Source organism: Arabidopsis lyrata, assembly GCF_000004255.2.
Source record: "Arabidopsis lyrata subsp. lyrata unplaced genomic scaffold ARALYscaffold_8, whole genome shotgun sequence".
In the NCBI taxonomy this organism is placed as follows: domain Eukaryota; kingdom Viridiplantae; phylum Streptophyta; class Magnoliopsida; order Brassicales; family Brassicaceae; genus Arabidopsis; species Arabidopsis lyrata.
In genome coordinates, this window is record NW_003302548.1 from 1,217,312 (window position 1) to 1,236,679 (window position 19,368).

The following is a 19,368-nucleotide window of genomic DNA, read 5'->3' on the forward strand; positions in this document are numbered from 1 at the left end:
TGTGAATATTCAAATCTCAAGTTGGCAAATTGATTAATAATAATCAAATAATTTTCTTTTCAATTACATCTAAAAGTCAACTGTTCAGGCAAAACTCCTCTCATCTTCTTGACAACTTGCTCCGCCTCGAAAGTCCGGTGATAAAGAGGCTGAGCCACCGAGTTCGAGTCGAGATAATACAAACAAATAACCATCAAAACCGAGTTAATAAACATCGGAACCGGTCCGAAAAGCCACAACAGTAGATCAAGAGCCAAGTAAAGAGCCCTAAGACCCACCGACCAATAGTTACCGCCTCTCAAGACAAATCTCTTCACCATGTCTGGCGGAATATCTTCCCCGGGAGTGGTAATAAGATAATTCGCATGTAGAAAACATCTCGTGGATTGAATAAAGCAACAGAATGCAACTAGGAAACATATGAGGAGAGAAGTGTATTTGATGACCATTGTGATTGAACTTGTGTCTCCATAGACAAAATCTCCCGTAAAAACTGTCATATTAACCGGGGAGCTTCCGATCCACGCGCCGATAAGTGAACTCAATGTTAAAGCAATAGACGCCATAAATGTTGAAGCTGATATGCTGCTTGAAAGAACAGTTAAAGCACCACCCAATTCGTCTTTTCTTGCCTGTAATCATTTGAGCTAACCGTTATATCTAAATCCATATAGCAAAAGAGAGTAACAATAAAAGTAACAAAAATGTTGGCATTACCAAATCATCATTTTTTTTAATATTGTAATAGGTTGAACAAAACATTATATTATATAGAAATCTTTATCGATAATTTTGAAAAGATTGTAGTAAAAAGAGATCACTTGCCTGCATGATACGGTCGACCCAAATGGATTTATCGATGTTCATGAAACCGATAATGGTGTGGTAAGGAAAATAGAGGATTCTATAGAGAAGAAATAGATGGTAAGATAAAACTATGATTAATCCAAATGGGACAAGAACCAAATCTAAGTACTCTTTCTTCACAAATATCTCCATCTTCTAGCTTCCTTTCTTTCTCTACTTCTGTGCTACAATGTCTGTCTTGATTTATTATATATATTCTTACACACACATAAATGTTTATATATATGGATACGTTTCTAATTTTGCGTATAAAATAAAGAGTAAGGAACTGAGATGGATATAAATTTTTAGAGGAATCTTGGACGTATGGAATATCCACTTTGCTTCATTTAATATGAGTCGACTTATTATTTTCATTTCACTAATATTAATATATAATTAGATATGCCTTTGTAAATTGTATGTAACTGTTTTGAATAGAAAATAGCAATGAGAATTAAATATACACGCTAACACTTATTAATTTGCATGAAATAGGATGTTCTTCAGTAGTGGAACGTTGCGTATCCCACAAAGAAACATTGTAGAAGCAAAAAAAAACGTTATAAAAGTTGCCAATTATGAGTTTGTGACCAAAAGGGTGAAGTGTGTAGAGATTTTGATCTGGACCAAGACAACGAGGCCACTAGAAACGGGCTTGGCCTATTTAAAACATTAAAGAACAATCATTAATCTAAATTGGGATAACATCCGTTAGTCTACACAATTTTTTGTTTCGAACCAATGCAATCAAGCAACACTTGAAACTCCATGATTCATTGTCTATTCACGTGCATGGTTGGGTCCGGCCCAAATTGAATTTGAAGCAAAAACCCCTAAATTGGTCCAATTGGTTTGAGGTTTTTTTTTCTCCCACTGATTTAAGGTTCGAAACCTGGTTTTAAGATCACCAGGCAAAGACGCTCTATATTTAGTTTTTGGAAGTAGCCGTACCATTTTAGACCCCTATGTCAATCTCTAATAAATCTATTTTTTCCTTAATCAAATCAACTTTATACATATGTAAAATCATATTTTCTTCTAATTTTCCGTTTAACCAAATAAATTGAGAATAATCACAAAAAACTATATAGGAAAAGGAACAAAAAGTAAATATTGGGTTTGATTAGTAACCCTTTACCGCAATTAGTGGTAAAACATTTGGCGTTAGAAGAGTCATCAAACATATGAGCGGGTTTACTGCTAAAAATTGACATATATATATATATATATATTTTGTGTCACCATGATCATATATACTAAACTGGATGGTTCTATCTACAATGGACAAGAGATGATGGTTCGATTTGAACCAATCAAATTGAAGAACTAGAAATAGTGTTTTTGTGGTGAAAAGAAAGAAAATAACTAGTTAAAGTACTTTAATAATGGTTGAAGAACCAAGATGGTATCAATACTATGATGTTTTAATATTTTCACAACTACGTAATTTTTGGTTTCCTCATCATATGTGGTATTAATGTCAAATAGATTGCGGATTTACAGTAAAAAAGACTAAATCTTCTAAATCTCTAATCCAATATATTTTATTGTCGATGCCGATCTTACACAAAATGTTAGTTTGGGAGTCTTTTTTTTTTCTTCTTTAATAAACAATCAACCAACCCCAAAAGATCTTTAATGCACGCGAGTTCAGTGGCGGAGCCAGGAAAATTAGTCACGGGGTCATAATATATTTTTTAAAGATGCATCCTACGTTCACTTATACTTTGAAAACATTTGATCACTGTTTCGTTTGTCACAGTATCAAGTACCTGTTTTTCAATAAAACAAACTAGACAATCACTAAAAAAAGTATCACAAATTCGATTATGCGAGGCCGTCTTCACAATGTTCATTGCAGAAAAACATCTTTCAACGGTTGCGGTCGCAACAGGTAGAATCAACGCTAACTTCAAAAGTCGATAAACCAAAGGATGAGAAATATGTTTCTTTGTCTTCACCATCACACGAGCTAGATCACCAAGACTTTTGAGATCAGTGAATCTTTCATCTCTTTGCACATTATCAAGATAGATGTCAAGTTGATGATCAAGAGATAAGCGCTCCACAAAACTAAAGTCATCTGGATAAAGCTCAGCCAATCTCACCAACATTGATTTGTCAAATTGACGAAAAGAATCAAAGGGACTTAAGGATGCAATGCAAACAAGAAGTTCTGAATTTACCTCGTCAAATCGATCATTAAACTCTTGAAGTTGCATATCTAAGACAGTGTAGAAACAATCCACCTTGTAATGATGCAAGTTGGTTATGTTAGTCTTTTTCCTTGGTCTTCTTGAATCGACAAACTCTTCGTCCATAGTAAGCATTTCAGTATTATTTTGCTCACTAAAAAAATAGACTTTAGCAAGAAAATCATCCCATCCATCATCTCTAAGCTTTTGTAGCTCTCGTTTAGTAGATGGAACCAATGACATAGCATTCAAAATATCTTGGTCTCTTCTCTATAAAGCTTTTGATAATTTATCAGTGAGCCCCAAAATATGCAGCATTAACTGAAGATAGAAAGCAAAATCAAAGGTGTGAAAGTATTTGAGGAGGCCATATGCTTGTCGTCTTTTGGTGGTGTCTACGCCTTCATCCTGAATATATTCAAGAACTTCAATGATACAAGAAAACAACTCAATAAGTCGCAATAGAGTCTTATAATGTGTACCCCAACGCGTATTTGCAGGTCTTTGAAGTGAAAGCTCCTGATTTAACCCAGTTCCAGTGTTAAGTTCTCCATTACAAATCCCTTCTTTAACCTTTTTGCGATAGCTTTCCCGGATCATATCTTTTCTCTTACAAGAAGCTCCAACCACATTCAACAAGACAAAAATCATATCAAAGAAATCTCCAACTTCAAAATGTTTTTTTGCAACCGCCATGACAACTAACTGAAGCTGATGAGGAAAGCAATGCACATAATATGCAGAACTACTTTCTTTCAGAATCAATGATCTCAATCCATTAAATTCTCCTTTAATGTTGCTAGCTCCATCGTAACCTTGTCCTCTCACTTTTTTCAAACTCAATCCATGTTTGGCAAACAAAGAGTCAATAGCATTCTTTAGAGATAGAGAAGATGTCTCCTTTACATGACTAATGCCAACAAATCTTTCTTTTACTATCCCGTCTTTATCAACAAAGCGAAAAAACCACTGCCATTTGTTCTTTATCTGAAACATCTGCAGATTCATCTACCAATAAGGCAAAGACATCGTTATTAATTTCTTGAAGAACAGATCTAGTTACTTCTTCTGCAAAGCAATGCACAATGTCTTTTTGAATCGGAGGAGATGTCATATGATTATTTTTAGGAGCATTCTTCAACACAACTTTTCTTGCAATCTCATTCTGATTAGAAATATATTTGAGAAGCTCCAAAAAATTACCTTTATTTGTAGAATCTTCTGATTCATCATGACCTCGAAAAGGCAATCCTTGATGTAACAAATGTCTAGAAACATCAATTGAAGCACTCAATCGAATGCGGTAATCATTTTTCGCAACATCAGTTTGCTTATGTAAAGCATGTTTGATAGACTGACCTTGTCTCATCAAATCAACACATTTATTTTTGGCAATGCTGTGAAAACTAGTATGATCACCCGTATGCTTAGTAAACCCATAGGTTTTATTCCAGCCACTGTAACCAGTAGAAACAAAAGCATCACATCCACCTTGTTTATCACTTTGATCTCTGAATAAATAACAACACAAGCAAAAGGCTTTCTCTTTTTCCACACTATACTCTAACCAATCATCACCATATCGATCATACCATTGTGGATTAAAACGCCGTAGTATGCCTCCTATTGCTATTTGTTTAAAATTATGATCACGAGGTTGATAAGGTCCTCTAATCAAATATTTGCGTCGTACCTCATCTCTTTGATTGGGATGGTAGCTTTGAATACTTTTTCTTTTAGCTGGATCCCATGGCAAATCATCCAGATCAACGTTATTAAGAGGGAGAATGTTGGAGTAAACTTGAAGTTAACTTAAACCGGAAGCAACTAAACCGAGTTATGGTTTAGAGAGGAGAATATCAAATATATTAGGAGTTATCTAATATATATGTAATCCTAGTGAGATTAGGATTTGAGAGATTAGTATAAATAGAGAGGTCGAGTCATGACCTAATTGTGTGAGAGTTGTGTGGTTTTTAAAAGAGAACAAGAGCTTAAGTTTTGAGTTAGTTTCTTAAGCATAATAAAGTGAGTTTTACTTTGTTGAACTTGTAGTCTTATTCATACAAATCTCTATTCTATATTTTCTTTTCACAAATCGATCCATCATATTCATTGCCTACATAAAAAAAAGCTTTAGAATCAAAATAAAAAATTACAATTAATTATATGTACGATACGAATAAATTATAATAGGAATATGCTATTAAAAATTACAATTAATTACAGTTAATTTGTCTTCGGTTCATCCTAGGAATAAATTATAATTCCACCGAGAGATATCCAAGTAAGAGGGATCATTAAGCAATCCTTTTTCCACAAATCTAAAAACGTGCCTATCACTTTAAATACTTGAGTTATTAATCAAAAAATTCTTTTTTTTTTTTTTTTTCCACTGAGATAAATTGATATGAGAAATATAGAAGTACAAAGTTGCAGAACGAAAATGAAAACAATAACTAAACAAAACCAAAGAAAAAGAAATAAACCCAAGAAGAGTTAACCAATGGAACGACAATCTTTGTCGATACGATCTTGAAGCCATGAAGGTCCTCCTAGCGCCAAATAGGAGGTGAGGCGTCTGTCTCTGGTGACACTGCAGGCTATCTCCCTAGCCAATGAATTGGCTTTCGGTGAAGAGAGTTTGAAAGACACCTCCCCCATCACCCGTACAACCTGCAAAATTCTTCCAAGGATGGAACGATATTTTGGCCATTCCTGTGGATTCTCCAGGCCGGATATTGCAGCCGCGCAATCAGTACACACCTCACAAGAAGAGATATGAAGATCATGAAGGCTTTGTAGAGTCCATAAGATGCAGTGAAGCTCCGCTGCAATTCTGTTGAAAAAAGGTAAAAAAGCATCCCGTGCATGGAACAGAGCATCACCCGTATGTGTTCTTATGATCCAAGCCCCTCCACAAAAGCTATCCTCATTTATCCAAGACGAATGTAAGTTACACTTAAGAACTCCAATAGCTGGTTTAGTCCAGAACCGATGGACTCGGCTACGGTTCCGTGAATCCCACTCCCGCTCCTGCGAAATTTGTTGATTCTGTTGTAACCATTCCTCTGCTTCTTCTAACGCAGTAGCGATGACAAAGTGGTGATCCGGAGTTCTGGCTGAGTATAAGACAGAATTCTGAGCCTTCCAAATCTCCCATAAAAGCCATGGTATTGCAGATCGAAAACGCGGGTCTAACTCTGTTTTTCCGATCAGTCCAAGCACATATTCCAGATTTTGCGAAACAGAATTAGAGAAACCTTGGCTTGGTACTGGGACATTGAAACTAGACCACACCTTCGCAGCCATAGAATAGGTGAATAGTACATGAGACACTGTCTCCTCTCCTCTGTTACATATTGCACACATGGGTTGGATGTTGAGACCATGATTCCTTAAACACTCCGCTACAGCTAGAGCCCCAGAAAGTGCACGCCATAGGAACAACTTGATTTTAGGAGCTGTTATGATAGACCAAATCGTTTCCTTTAGCTTGTTTAAGCTCTGTATATTTTCCGGAACCAGCTCCATGGCTGTTGCTTCTCTTCCCAAAACCCAATTCCCGCTTTTTACAGAGTATCTTCCATCTTTAGTGTAAGCCCACACAAATCTATCCTTTAGAGCCGGTGCTGGGGGAAATGAACTGATCTGAGTAACGTCACAAGGAGGAAAAAGCTCCTTTAACCGGTTTAAGTTCCAACCGCCCTGTGATGTAATCAAAGATGAGACCCTGAGGTTAAGATCCATCATCAACTCTTTATTAATCGGTCGTCGTGGGAAGTCATCTTTGATCCACTTATCTGCCCAAATACTTGTGTCCTCTCCATCCCCAATCGATTTCATGAGCCCTCTCTCTAGCAATTCCCGACCAAACATTATGCTTCTCCAAGCATACGACGGTCTATAGCCAACTTTTGCCTCCAAAAATTTTTTCGTAGCAAAGTATTTAGCTTTATAAACACGGGAAACCAAGGATTCCGGGGCGTCTAGGAGTCGCCAAGCTTGTTTCGCAAGTAAGGCTTGGTTAAATCTACCAATGTCTCTAAAACCCAAACCCCCTTGTGATTTAGACTTACATAGCTTCTCCCATGAAACCCAATGCATTTTGTGCTTGTCTGCACATGCATTCCACCAAAAGCTGGACATGGCGCTTGTAATTTGTTGGCATTGATGCTTTGTCAACCGGAAACACGACATTGCATACACCGGTAACGCCATAGCCTATTATCAAAAAATTCTTTAGAAAGCATATTTTCTATAGACTATAGACTTATATTATTGGCTGATGAATCACAAACTACGATAAAACCTTGCAAAATTAAGATATTTGCTTAGTGACAAAAAATTGACTTACGAGTTACGATTCTCTGGCTACGCAAAGACGAAGAAGGAAGAGGAAGAGGAAGAGACTCAAGTTTTTTTGTAAAGCTTTGTTAATAAAATAAAAACTTAAAGCCCAACAGTTTAATAAAAAGGCCCAACGTATTTTCAATATTAGGGGTCAATAAATATTTTCTGAGAAGGGTCAATAATATTTGAGAGGAGTCAATTAATAGCATATTTCTATTTTAAATATTTATGAGAGGGGTCAATAATATTTGAGAGGGGTGTCAACAGCAATTTTGGACATGTGTCAAAAAATTATTTAGGAAAACGTAAGCTGAAATTTTTAACTTCATGGGTGTCATATGACCACCATGTTCCTTCATTGCCTCCGCCACTGCGCGAGTTCAGTGCCCAAAAAAAACCTTACTTAAAGCTATTTTGGATGCTAAGGAGTGGTTTGCGGCTCAGTGTAAGTCCAAAGGGATACTTCTCCCTTTACCAACGCCCCCACCAAGACCTGCTCTCCAGGAAGCTGCTAGGTCATTTGTCTCATGTAAGTCAGATAGAGCTTGGCGTCAGGACCTCAAAGCTGCAGGCTTAGGATGGACACTCACGGATCTGGATGGGGTTACTTCACATTATCATGCAGTTTGCGAGAATGTCTCATCACCTCTCATGGCAGAAAGTTTAGCTTGTAGAGCTGCTGTTATGGATGCAGCCAGAGCAGGAGTTGATTGCTTCTTGCTCGAATCTGACTGTCAAAAATTGGTCGGGGCCATTAATACCCGCTTTTCTTCGTTTATTTGTCGTTTTATCCCTGGTCAACTAATGTTGTTATTGATTCTCTAGCTAAACATTGCTTTAGTTTGTACGGACCGAACATTTGTTAAGCAATATATATTTGGGGTGCACAAAAAAAAAAAACCCAACCAACCAACCCGCCAACCAAAGACCAAATAGTGCATATTTAGCAAAATATTACGCCCGATTAGAAAAGTAGTTTGGTCATGGGGAATATTTTTTCTTTTTCTTGATCTCTGTTGATAGAAAACGGATAAAACATACACAATGGAATGGGTCCAAGAGATGACCTTGCTTAAACAAAAGATTGTGTCAAATAATCAGAATCTATAAAAAATACAATTGCATAAAGATTTTAATAGGAGCATAAACAAAACTATTTTCATTGGAGATTATCGGACAAAAAGGAAGAAAATTAGTATTATAGTAGCTAGATTTCATCGAAGTCAAAGATTCAACAAACTGTGACACAAAGTAGTTAAATAAACAAAAAAATCGTAATACACAAAAGAAAACAAATTACAGGCAGGCAAATTTGTGAGAAGATGCAGTACTATTAAAAATATTCAAACTGATTTGTCATGTATATATATATATATATAGTAACTTGTTATAAAATAATAAAACTAATAAATAAATATAATTACTTCTCAAGCAATGTTTTGGAATAATTTGTACGCACGTTACGTCGAAACATATAGTATAAAAATGTCAACATGACTAATTAAGTTTCAAAAATATTTTAAAGATAAATCTAACTAGGTTACTTCAATTTTACAAGTGGAAACTATCTACAAGTGGAGATTTTAATAAGGAGTTTAGTATCACTCGTAAGATTTTACTTCAATTCACCAACCAAAACTAATGGAAATTTATATGAAAAATTAAGTAATGACACTGATTTGTTTCTTTTACAACAATACCTAAAGATTTCATGAGATTATTGTCGATATATAAGTTAAAGTATATGTACTGATAAACGAAAATCTCAAGCCAAAACTCGACACGGCATGTGGCGTCAATTATATAAATGGTTTACGTCAGTTTTTAGTGACTTAAAAAAGCTTGCGTTAGTTATAAAACTAACGTTCTCATGGGCTGACGTGAAGTTAATTAACTCTAAGTAACTGTTATTAATATCTTTCCCATTTTTCAGTTTTACGTCATTTACATAAGTGATGTTGAATAAGTGACGTGTTCAAGCGTTTTTCTTGTATATCTTACCAATCTCCAAAACCTGAAAAAAAAAAGTTGAATATTATTGCCATTCAAAATATCAATCAGAAGACTCAAATTAAGACCATCATTCTATAATGAATCTTTTAACTATTAGACAAGTTGTCTGTTTCCTCTTAATTTTTTTTTAAAAAATATTATTACTAAGTTGTTATTTGGTGGTTTATTGCGAAAGTTCAAATTAAAAGCGTAAACGTTTAAAATAGAAATGGCTGTTGCTTTGGAAGTTTTTCTGAAACATGCGGAACTATTAGTTTTATAGTTTCCACATTAATTTCTTATTAGATCATCTTCATTTATTTTCTTATTTAAAATTTCGAGTCCTTGGTCTTTAGTGTTTTCTATGCGACGACCACGAGACATGCGTTTTGGTTCCAAACTGTAAATTATGATATAGTTTAGGTCTGGCCATATTACCCGAACTCGAAGAACCGAACCGAACCCGACCCAAAAAACCCGATCCGAATCCGAACCAAAGTTTTAAAATACCCGAACGAATTATAAACTTCACAACCCGAAAACCTGAACTCGAACATGACCCGAATCCTAACCCGAACAAGTATCCGAACATACCGGAAATATAAGTACATAGTTATAATATATTAGTAATATTTATATTTGTAATAACTTCAGTGCCTAAATTATTCGGATGTTAAGATATTTTCGGGTGTTTTAGCTACTTTTGACTAGATTCGGATAAAAAATACTTGGGTTTTATAGATTTTTGAGTATTTTTCAATACTTTGCAAAGAATCGGATACAAAATTTTCAATATTTGGATACTTCGGGTAAACCCGAATCCGAATCCGAAATATCCGATCTAAACCCGATCCGAACCCGAAATTTAAAAATACCCAAACGGGTCTTAGTTTTTTAAACCCAAAAAACTCGAACTTGAAAAACCTGATCCGAATCCCAGGCCTATATATAGCCCAAAAACAATCACTCCGTAGATCTTTTCAATTGTGTGTGAATTTTCATATAATTGAGCAAGGTGTAGGAAAAGACAAATCATGACCATAAGCTAGCACAATAATTATTTCTAATCACAGGAAATCCTTTTTTTTTTTAACATCTTTGGATAAGACCCGATCCATAGCTAATTAATGCGATTGAGTAGAGTCGAACTCCGATGGGAAGACGGAGTTAAATGGATTTAACCACTTGACTAAAGACACATCCCCTAATATTACAGGAGAAAGATTTTTTTCCCTAATCTTAGAAAACTTATACTTCGTATAACATTTCTGTTAGTTATATATGTCATTATTTTTGTACAGAAAGGTTAGTATGATTTTCTAAACTCTATTGGACGATTAATGAATAATTTAATAACTTTCACTCTCAGGCAGTAACTATAAGTGTTACGTTGAAAGATTCGCATTATTCATGTGACCCATCATCTACTTAATTTGTATATATATATGAGACAAAAGTGCCGACTCTCTCTATTGATATTAAAAAAAAATATACAGAAACTACCAAACAAATAGAGAGAGAAAAAAAGAAAGAAAGAAGATAGAGAGGAAATGACAGTAGAAGAGGTAGGAGACGATTATACAAAAGATGGAACAGTTGATCTTCGAGGCAATCCTGTTCGAAGATCCATTAGAGGTCGTTGGAAAGCTTGCTCTTTCGTCGTTGGTATTTATTCTTTCACTAATTTCGGTTTCTCTATGTTTTATATTCTTTATCATAGAGTTATACTCTACAATTAATTTGATTAATCACAGTAGTTATTCGTTGATGATTAACAATTTTTTTTTTCGAAGTTTTTAAGATTATCGTATATCTTAAAAAGTTGCCATGAGTCTTGGAAACTTTTCAATGGTTACGAGAGAAGTAAAAGTTTGTGACGTATCTTATCCTAATTAAGAATAGAAATATATAAATTTGAGGTCATAAATATTTTATTTTCATATAAAAGCCTGCAGAGACTTAACAGTACTAGGCCGATCTCTAGTGATTAAAAACAATATTAACTCAAAATAATCCATTGTTTCATATATTTATGTATATATAAATTCTCTTTGTTCTAGTTTTAAATTTTCTTTCGGAATTAAATAAATAATACAGAAAGTTATACGAAAAATATTATTATATATATATATATATATATATTTCCACATTAAATTTTTTATTCTGTTTTGTTATATCTTACGATTTTGTTCTTTTTTTTTTTGAAAATAATATTAAATTAGATTCAAAAAAAAAATATCGTTTTTACATCCAGTGCATCGTTAGGTTGAGATTTAAGAGCTTAGATACATAAACAATTAGAAACTATAGGAGTCTAACTTCTCGATTCGAACCAGAGTTGCAGTCCTCTTTCGTAACGTCGATTTTGTTCATTTTTTCTTCCATCAATTAATGAAAGAAAATGTTATTTTATGATAAGTGTACGAGGTGTTTGAACGGATGGCTTATTATGGGATATCAAGCAACCTAGTGATATACATGACTACCAAATTGCACCAAGGCACGGTCGAGTCGTCGAACAATGTGACCAATTGGGTTGGGACTAGTTGGCTCACTCCAATCTTGGGTGCTTATGTTGGAGACGCTCTTCTCGGTCGCTACATCACTTTCGTCATCTCTTGTGCTATCTATTTTTCGGTACGTTTAATTCTGATTCCTTTAATCGATAGAAACATAAAAAAAAAAAAAAACTACACAATACAAAACAATGAATTTATCTTATACGTATTGCCATTTAAATCGGTCGATACAACGACGACAGTGATGTCATTTTCTGATGATATCACGTTATCGACTGCATTACTATTTTTTTTTTTTTTTGGTTATTTATATGTTTAAGTTTCTAGTTAGTCGGAGAATGGTAAAGATTTAAAACTATATTTGTACATATATATGTATGTTATTAACATATAAAAGTCGTGACGACATATATTACTAAAAGTAGGTAAAGTATGCCCAAAAACGTGAATCTAAGCATGGGAGCCGAAAAACGTGATGATTCATGATTACGTTTTTTTTGTCTATAGTATGATCATATTTTTAACGAAGTAACACTCTCTCTTCACATTGTATATGTGTCATAATTTAGAAATTAGAACTAACGACATGAAGGTTCATGTAGATACAAGGTATAAGCATATCAAAATAATCAATAAGCCTCAGGCATGACACATAGCCATTAGAGTTTTTATTCTCAGTTAAAATTTCAAGAGTGAAGTTGTTATAATGCTGATTTTCGTATGTTTATTATGCCTAAAAAGGTAAAAAAAAAAAGAAGTTTTTATACGTTTAGCCATAAGCGATTTAACATTATAAATAGTTTTAGCGGTTGTAGAATTCGATCTTTGATACTATAATTCAATACAAGTTTTAGATGAGTGATCTGAAGTCAAATTAGCGAGTCAACGAGACTAATAAGAGATAAGACAACGACCGATCTAAATTCCACTCTAAAGTCAATAATATCATAACTCCCAATTTTTTTGTTCTTATACATTAAAGCGTGCAATACTTTTTTTTTTTTTTTTTTTTTTGACAGCAGCGTGCAATACTTTTTCTTCGAGAAAAATGTGGATTTTTTTTGGAAGTATACATGTACTTTGACCAACAGTTGACTTCCTTGTTTGAAAAATCGCTAGGCGCTAGTCGGGCGCTCGGCATGGGCCTAGCGATTAATCGGAAAATCGGATTAAAATCGGGGATTAATCGGGGATTAGTTTTAGGGTTATTTTAATATTTTTAAAACATATTAATCCAATGTTATTTTTAAAATTGCAGTAAACACATAAAAATGTATTTTTGAGACAAATATTTATGATTTTTATTAAAATATGAACATAAATTATTGTAAAACATTACAAACTCCCAATTCAAATGATTGAATAACAAAAATAAAAAGTTTTTTTATACTGGCAATCTAAAAATAATCGGGGTATGTAAGATTAGGCGGGGAATAATCGGATTAGGCGGGGAATAATCGGATTAGGCGGAGAGTAATCGGGTGACTGATTTCTTTAAGGGATTAGTCATTAATCGAGGCGGATAGGGTGGGCCTAGCGATTAAGCGGGGAGTAATCGGGTCTAGGCGGGGATTTTTAGAACAGGGGTTGACTTTGAAAAATATCATTATTACTCATTAATTGATAAGTCTTTTCGTCTCGATCGAAAAGCTTAGAAAGTTTTTCTACACACGAGAAAAATTGTGGATCGGATCAAAACATAAAATAAATGAAAATATTCGAAAGACTTATCTTATGTGAAAGTCGGTTTAAGATTCGATTGTTTTCTTTTATAATAAGGCCCTGAATGGTGACATATAAAGGTGCGGATTTCAAGTGTGTTTTTTGAAAAACGTTTTATGTTACCAATCAATAAATTTGTAGGTAATCTGCGGTTTTTTAGAAGAAAAAGAAAAGTCTGTTCGCGGTTTTCAAAACAAGGTTTTAACCTTTGGACCGCAGTATTGTTGTCCAACTGCCTATTACCCAGCGGTTCCACAAATTCCGCAACAGTTAAAAGAAAATTTCTTTATTTAATTTTTTTTTTAACAACTGAAACATTGATTAATTTCTAAATGGTTAGTACAAAAAGGAAAGTAACCATCCGACCAAAAAAAAAGGAAGTAACCAAAATGGTGGCACGGTTTAGTGTAAGTTTGGTTTTTGAAATATAGAAAAATATATAAACAAGACTAGATCATGACCCGTGTTATACAGCACGGGATTAAATATTTTGTATGAATCAAATTATATAATTTGTTTGAAGATATAATATGATAAAATAGTATAATAATATAGTTTGCAAGTGATGCCAGATAATAGTATACGATTTTTATTACTATTTGGATATAATGTTGTATTAGATTGATTTGGTGTGGAAGCTCCATTGACCCATTGGTTTAATATCACCTGTATTATATCGTCTCATATTAATATCGACCCAAACACGTCCTACCATCTAACTCCGTCTCGTGAAGTTAAACATCATTTTGTTGTTTTTTGTTTTAATAATACTTTTATTTAAAAGACAATAATACTTTTATTTAAAAGAGAAATTCAAATCAATTTAAAAGTTTGCTTTCAAATAGTTTCCATAATATATATATATATATATATATATATATATATATATATATATTCTTAATTATTATAAAATTATAAATATTTTTAACGTTTTATAAACTTTAAAAAATTATAGTATTTACCTTTCAAAAAATTACAAACATTTATAATAATTGATTTTTAATTTTTTAAAATATTTCTTATATTTTGAAACTTTTTAAAAGTAAGAAATATATATTATTATATAATAAATAACAATAACAAATAACCCGTCACCACTAAAACCATCTACTTTGCCGCATGTATGGTTGCACCACCATAACCTTTCGAAGTTGTGATAAAATAATTAAGCCATGAAATCGATCAAATGTTTTTTCGTAATGCTAATTATTCAAAAGTAGATTAAAATGACTCATCTAATATAGTTTGAATATTCGAGATAATCAATACCTTAATTTCTTAGAATAATAATTTCAAAAAAAATTAAAAAATGCTCAACGACGACAAAAAGTCGATTACATGTTACACACCTTAGGTTTGAAGGGAGAGCAACGCATCACCACCACCAGTGCACCATGGCTACTCCGCCGCTTTAAAAGCTGTACACAAACATTATTCACATTAGTAATCATCGATATTAATATAGATTATGTAAACAATGAACAATGCAATAATGAAACTACTTTGATAGCAATCGAGCTTTTATTTATAGAGAAAAATATGGTGTTACACAATTTAGGTTTAGACGCAAAAAAATCTAAACAAATAAATGATATCACGGTGAGAATATTCACAAATAATTATTTTATTTATCTCATTACGATTTTGGTATTATTTATTTAAGTATATCAATTTATATTTTTTTAATCTATGGTTGTTTTTCTTATCTACCTATAGTCTATAATATATATATGGTTGTTTCTTTAATTACGTTTTGGTAGATTAAATATTTACCAAGAAAATCTAAATCTTAATTGCATATTTAATTTATGATGATGAAATATTAGAAAATATTAAATTTATTATAATCTTAACAATTTTTTATTTATTCAATAAAAATAGTTTCACGCATTATCACAATTACGATAATTATAGTAGTGCAAATCTAATTAATATTTGTTTCCAAAACAAAAAAATGTTTATTAGTTTACACTCATTAATAAAAAATGCAAAGCTTGAATTTGTCCTATAAATACAAAATTTAATGTATTACTTTTCTATATTAGTAATTTTTGAATATCTTACTCATTTGCACCGGAAATATTAAATCGGATCTTCACCTAACTTTTCATTTTATATATTCCATATTGCTATGTAAATCTTGTTTGGTAAGATACTTCTGCAAAAAAAAATGGACATTAAAACTTAAATGCTAATAATAATTGTAATATCATAATCAAATCTTCGATTAATACATATGGTAATATGCAATCTTTTAAGTAGTAGATAACACAGATTGTGAAGAATAATTCTCACACAAGTTACGGTAATTAGTTTAAAGAGTCCTGATTCATGTAGGATCTGATTTTCTTTTGCCAACATAATGAAATTTGAATTTTAAATCCTAGAAAAAATCATTTAAATACGGTAACATTTTTTCAATGATATAACATTTTAAATTTTGAATAACATTTTCATTTTCAAATAATAGATTAGTATATAATATTTTCAATAACATTTTCGAACTATATGAGTATTATAATTCAAAATAGCATTTTTTATAAAGTCAATTGATATAAAATATTTCAATGATATATCATTTTCATTAACATTTTCAATAACATTTTTGTGTCACATTTTCGAATTATATATTAGTATACAACATTTTTACTAATTGTGTTACATTTTCGAATTTATTAGTATATAACAATTTCGAATTATATTAATTGTGTAATATAGTTATTATCGAAAAATATATGAATTATATAAACAAAATCTTTTAATATCTTTAAACCCGTTGACCCGTTAATATATATTAGTGACATGGAATAAAATTTTATGATTAAAATTCTCTAATGGCATATATTGTAATTTCTTACAAAATCAAGTTATGATCCTTAGGATGTACTTCCCAAATATTAGTATAGGATATAAAAAACTGATAAAAGTTAAAACTAATGCACGAGGAAAAATATGAATTTATTGAGATGGATGCAATTAAAATGGCATATGATAAAACAAATGATGCAAAAAATAATAATACAGATATGTTATAGAAAAATTAATATATTCGATAATATTTTTCTGTTGTATCATATTGTTTATTATGAAATTTTTTTATTTAATATATATATATACACATATTTGAATGTTTAATTTATAATTATATTAATATATTTCTTTTAAAATTATTTAACTACAATCTATATTGTTTATAAATATCTGTTATTGTTTATTTATTAACACAAAAATTTAATTAATTATTAATATATATATATATATATATATATATAAAACCGCACTTGTCCCGCAAATAGCTTTTTCACCAATCACATATTATTTCGTACCGCTTATTTTATACAAACCGCATTTGTCCCGCAAATATATTTCTCCCGTACGTCCCGCAGTTGAACCGTACCGCACTGTAATACCGCACTTCTTCCGTACCGCAAAACGCAGTTACCATTCGGAACCTAAGAGTTTCAAATAGTACTAAACTATTTAATGTTTTTGATATAAAAAAAAGGTTTGCAAGTTGTAGTCATATTTATTTATTTACTACTTACATTAATTTACACTCCACTCTTATTATTAGTTTATTACACATGACAACTTGCATAAACAATACTTCAATAACGAAAATAAGAACGTATGTTTTCATATATGAACATCGTTTTATCAATATGCACAGGGGATGATGGTGTTAACATTATCAGTAACTATACCGGGAATTAAGCCACCAGAATGTTCCACGACTAAGTTCGAAGATTGCAAAAAGGCTTCGGTTTTACAATTAGCGGTTTTCTTTGGAGCGTTATACACCTTAGCAATCGGTACAGGCGGAACAAAACCGAACATATCAACCATAGGAGCTGATCAATTCGATGTATTCGACCCAAAGGAGAAGACTCAAAAACTATCATTCTTCAACTGGTGGATGTTTAGTATCTTCTTTGGTACTCTCTTCGCCAACACTGTTCTTGTCTATGTTCAAGATAATGTTGGTTGGACCTTGGGGTATGGTCTTCCAACATTAGGTCTGGCTATTTCCATTACCATTTTCTTGTTGGGCACTCCGTTTTACCGTCATAAACTTCCCACTGGAAGTCCTTTCACCAAGATGGCTCGAGTCATCGTGGCTTCATTTCGCAAAGCCAATGCACCAATGGCGCATGACAACACAAGCTTCCACGAGCTACCCTCACTTGAATATGAGCGTAAAGGCACCTTTCCGATCCAACCCACTCCAAGTTTACGGTAATGTGTATATTAGTTTGGTCTCAGTTTAGGTACCTAGCATATCCTAAGTATATGATCATAAAGTACCTAACATGTAACTATGATGCAGATTCTTAGACAGAGCTTCACTCAAAACAGGGACAACTTATAAATGGAATCTTTGTACTACCACAGAGGTCGAAGAAACAAAACAAATGCTGAGAATGTTACCAGTCTTGTTCATAACTTTCGTCCCAAGCATGATGCTTGCTCAAATCAACACATTGTTTGTTAAACAAGGAACCACTCTAGACCGAAAGGTTACCGGATCTTTCAGCATCCCACCAGCAAGTCTCTCCGCTTTCGTCACACTCTCAATGCTCATTTCGATAGTCTTATACGATCGAGTCTTCGTCAAGATAACCCGAAAATTCACTGGAAATCCAAGAGGCATTACTTTGCTTCAACGAATGGGAATTGGTCTTATCTTCCATATCCTCATCATGATCGTTGCATCTGTCACTGAAAGGTATTCTTAACGACAAAAAATATCAAATACTTTCTTGTGTTGCAAGGTTCCTTAAACTTCTTTATTTGGTATTTTTGTAATAGGTATAGACTCAAGGTCGCTGCTGATCATGGTCTCATTCACCAAACCGGAGTAAAACTACCTTTAACCATCTTTGCTTTACTTCCACAATTCGTCCTAATGGGTATGGCTGATTCGTTCTTAGAAGTTGCAAAGCTCGAGTTCTTCTACGATCAAGCTCCAGAGAGCATGAAAAGCCTCGGGACATCTTATTCGACAACGAGTTTAGCGATTGGGAATTTCATGAGCAGTTTCTTGTTATCTACAGTGTCAGAAATAACAAAGAAACGAGGAAGAGGTTGGATTTTGAACAATCTCAACGAGTCTAGGTTGGATTATTACTACCTGTTCTTTGCGGTACTTAATCTGGTTAACTTCGTCTTGTTCTTGGTCGTGGTTAAGTTTTATGTTTATAGAGCTGATGTTACTGATTCAGTGGTTGTGAAAGAGGAGGAAATGAAAGAGAATGAATGACAAATAATGAATAATATAGTTTTTTCTGTATCATTTTAATTTCAGTAACTTTCATTCTTGACTTGTTACATTACAAACCAAAAATACACAAAAACCATGAGTAAGAAAACAGAATCAGGCTTACACATTTCAAAGAACAACAACAAAACACATGTCGCCCAATAAAAAAAAACAAATTAAGAAATGTTTATTCCAGCTTACTGGTGATATTCCTTCCATCTACTTTGAAATTTTTCCAAAAAATTAAGAATTTAAGAAGAATATTCTAAAAATAAATATAATTAATTTAGTAAGAAAGTGTCATTGCTGCCACTTGCCATCATCTGACTGTAAATAATTCTCATTTTAGTATGATGTGTTATTATAGAAACAAATATTTTCATTTCATGATGTGGCATTATATGTAGAAAACTCATTTTGGTATGACGATAGATTTTCAATACTAAAAATTACTTTTATTTAGGTAAGATTCTTTTCT

The 19,368-nt window shown here is 32.7% G+C and overlaps 3 protein-coding genes and 1 pseudogene across 3 annotated transcripts; 2 read left to right on the forward strand and 2 right to left on the reverse strand.

The window, feature by feature from the left end:
- Window positions 1-6: 6 nt before the first annotated feature.
- LOC9299507 lies at window positions 7-1,208 on the reverse strand. The gene is made up of 2 exons (XM_021015413.1): window positions 826-1,208; window positions 7-632 (listed from the first exon to the last, which is right to left on the reverse strand). Exons 1-2 carry the CDS (start codon window positions 997-999, stop codon window positions 60-62), a joined length of 747 nt encoding a protein of 248 aa, XP_020871072.1. The 5' UTR covers window positions 1,000-1,208; the 3' UTR covers window positions 7-59.
- Window positions 1,209-3,386: 2,178 nt separating this feature from the next.
- LOC110227895 (zinc finger MYM-type protein 1-like) lies at window positions 3,387-4,068 on the reverse strand. Its single transcript, XM_021023857.1, has 2 exons — window positions 3,527-4,068; window positions 3,387-3,452 (listed from the first exon to the last, which is right to left on the reverse strand). The coding sequence occupies exons 1-2, from the start codon at window positions 4,050-4,052 to the stop codon at window positions 3,448-3,450; spliced, it is 531 nt and encodes a 176-aa protein (XP_020879516.1). The 5' UTR covers window positions 4,053-4,068; the 3' UTR covers window positions 3,387-3,447.
- Window positions 4,069-7,724: 3,656 nt separating this feature from the next.
- Window positions 7,725-8,715, forward strand: LOC110230006 (annotated as a pseudogene).
- Window positions 8,716-10,812: 2,097 nt separating this feature from the next.
- On the forward strand, window positions 10,813-18,929 carry LOC9301282 (protein NRT1/ PTR FAMILY 5.2). Its single transcript, XM_021015900.1, has 5 exons — window positions 10,813-11,054; window positions 11,809-12,026; window positions 17,301-17,866; window positions 17,958-18,356; window positions 18,440-18,929. The coding sequence occupies exons 1-5, from the start codon at window positions 10,940-10,942 to the stop codon at window positions 18,888-18,890; spliced, it is 1,749 nt and encodes a 582-aa protein (XP_020871559.1). The 5' UTR covers window positions 10,813-10,939; the 3' UTR covers window positions 18,891-18,929.
- The last annotated feature ends 439 nt before the right edge of the window (window positions 18,930-19,368 follow it).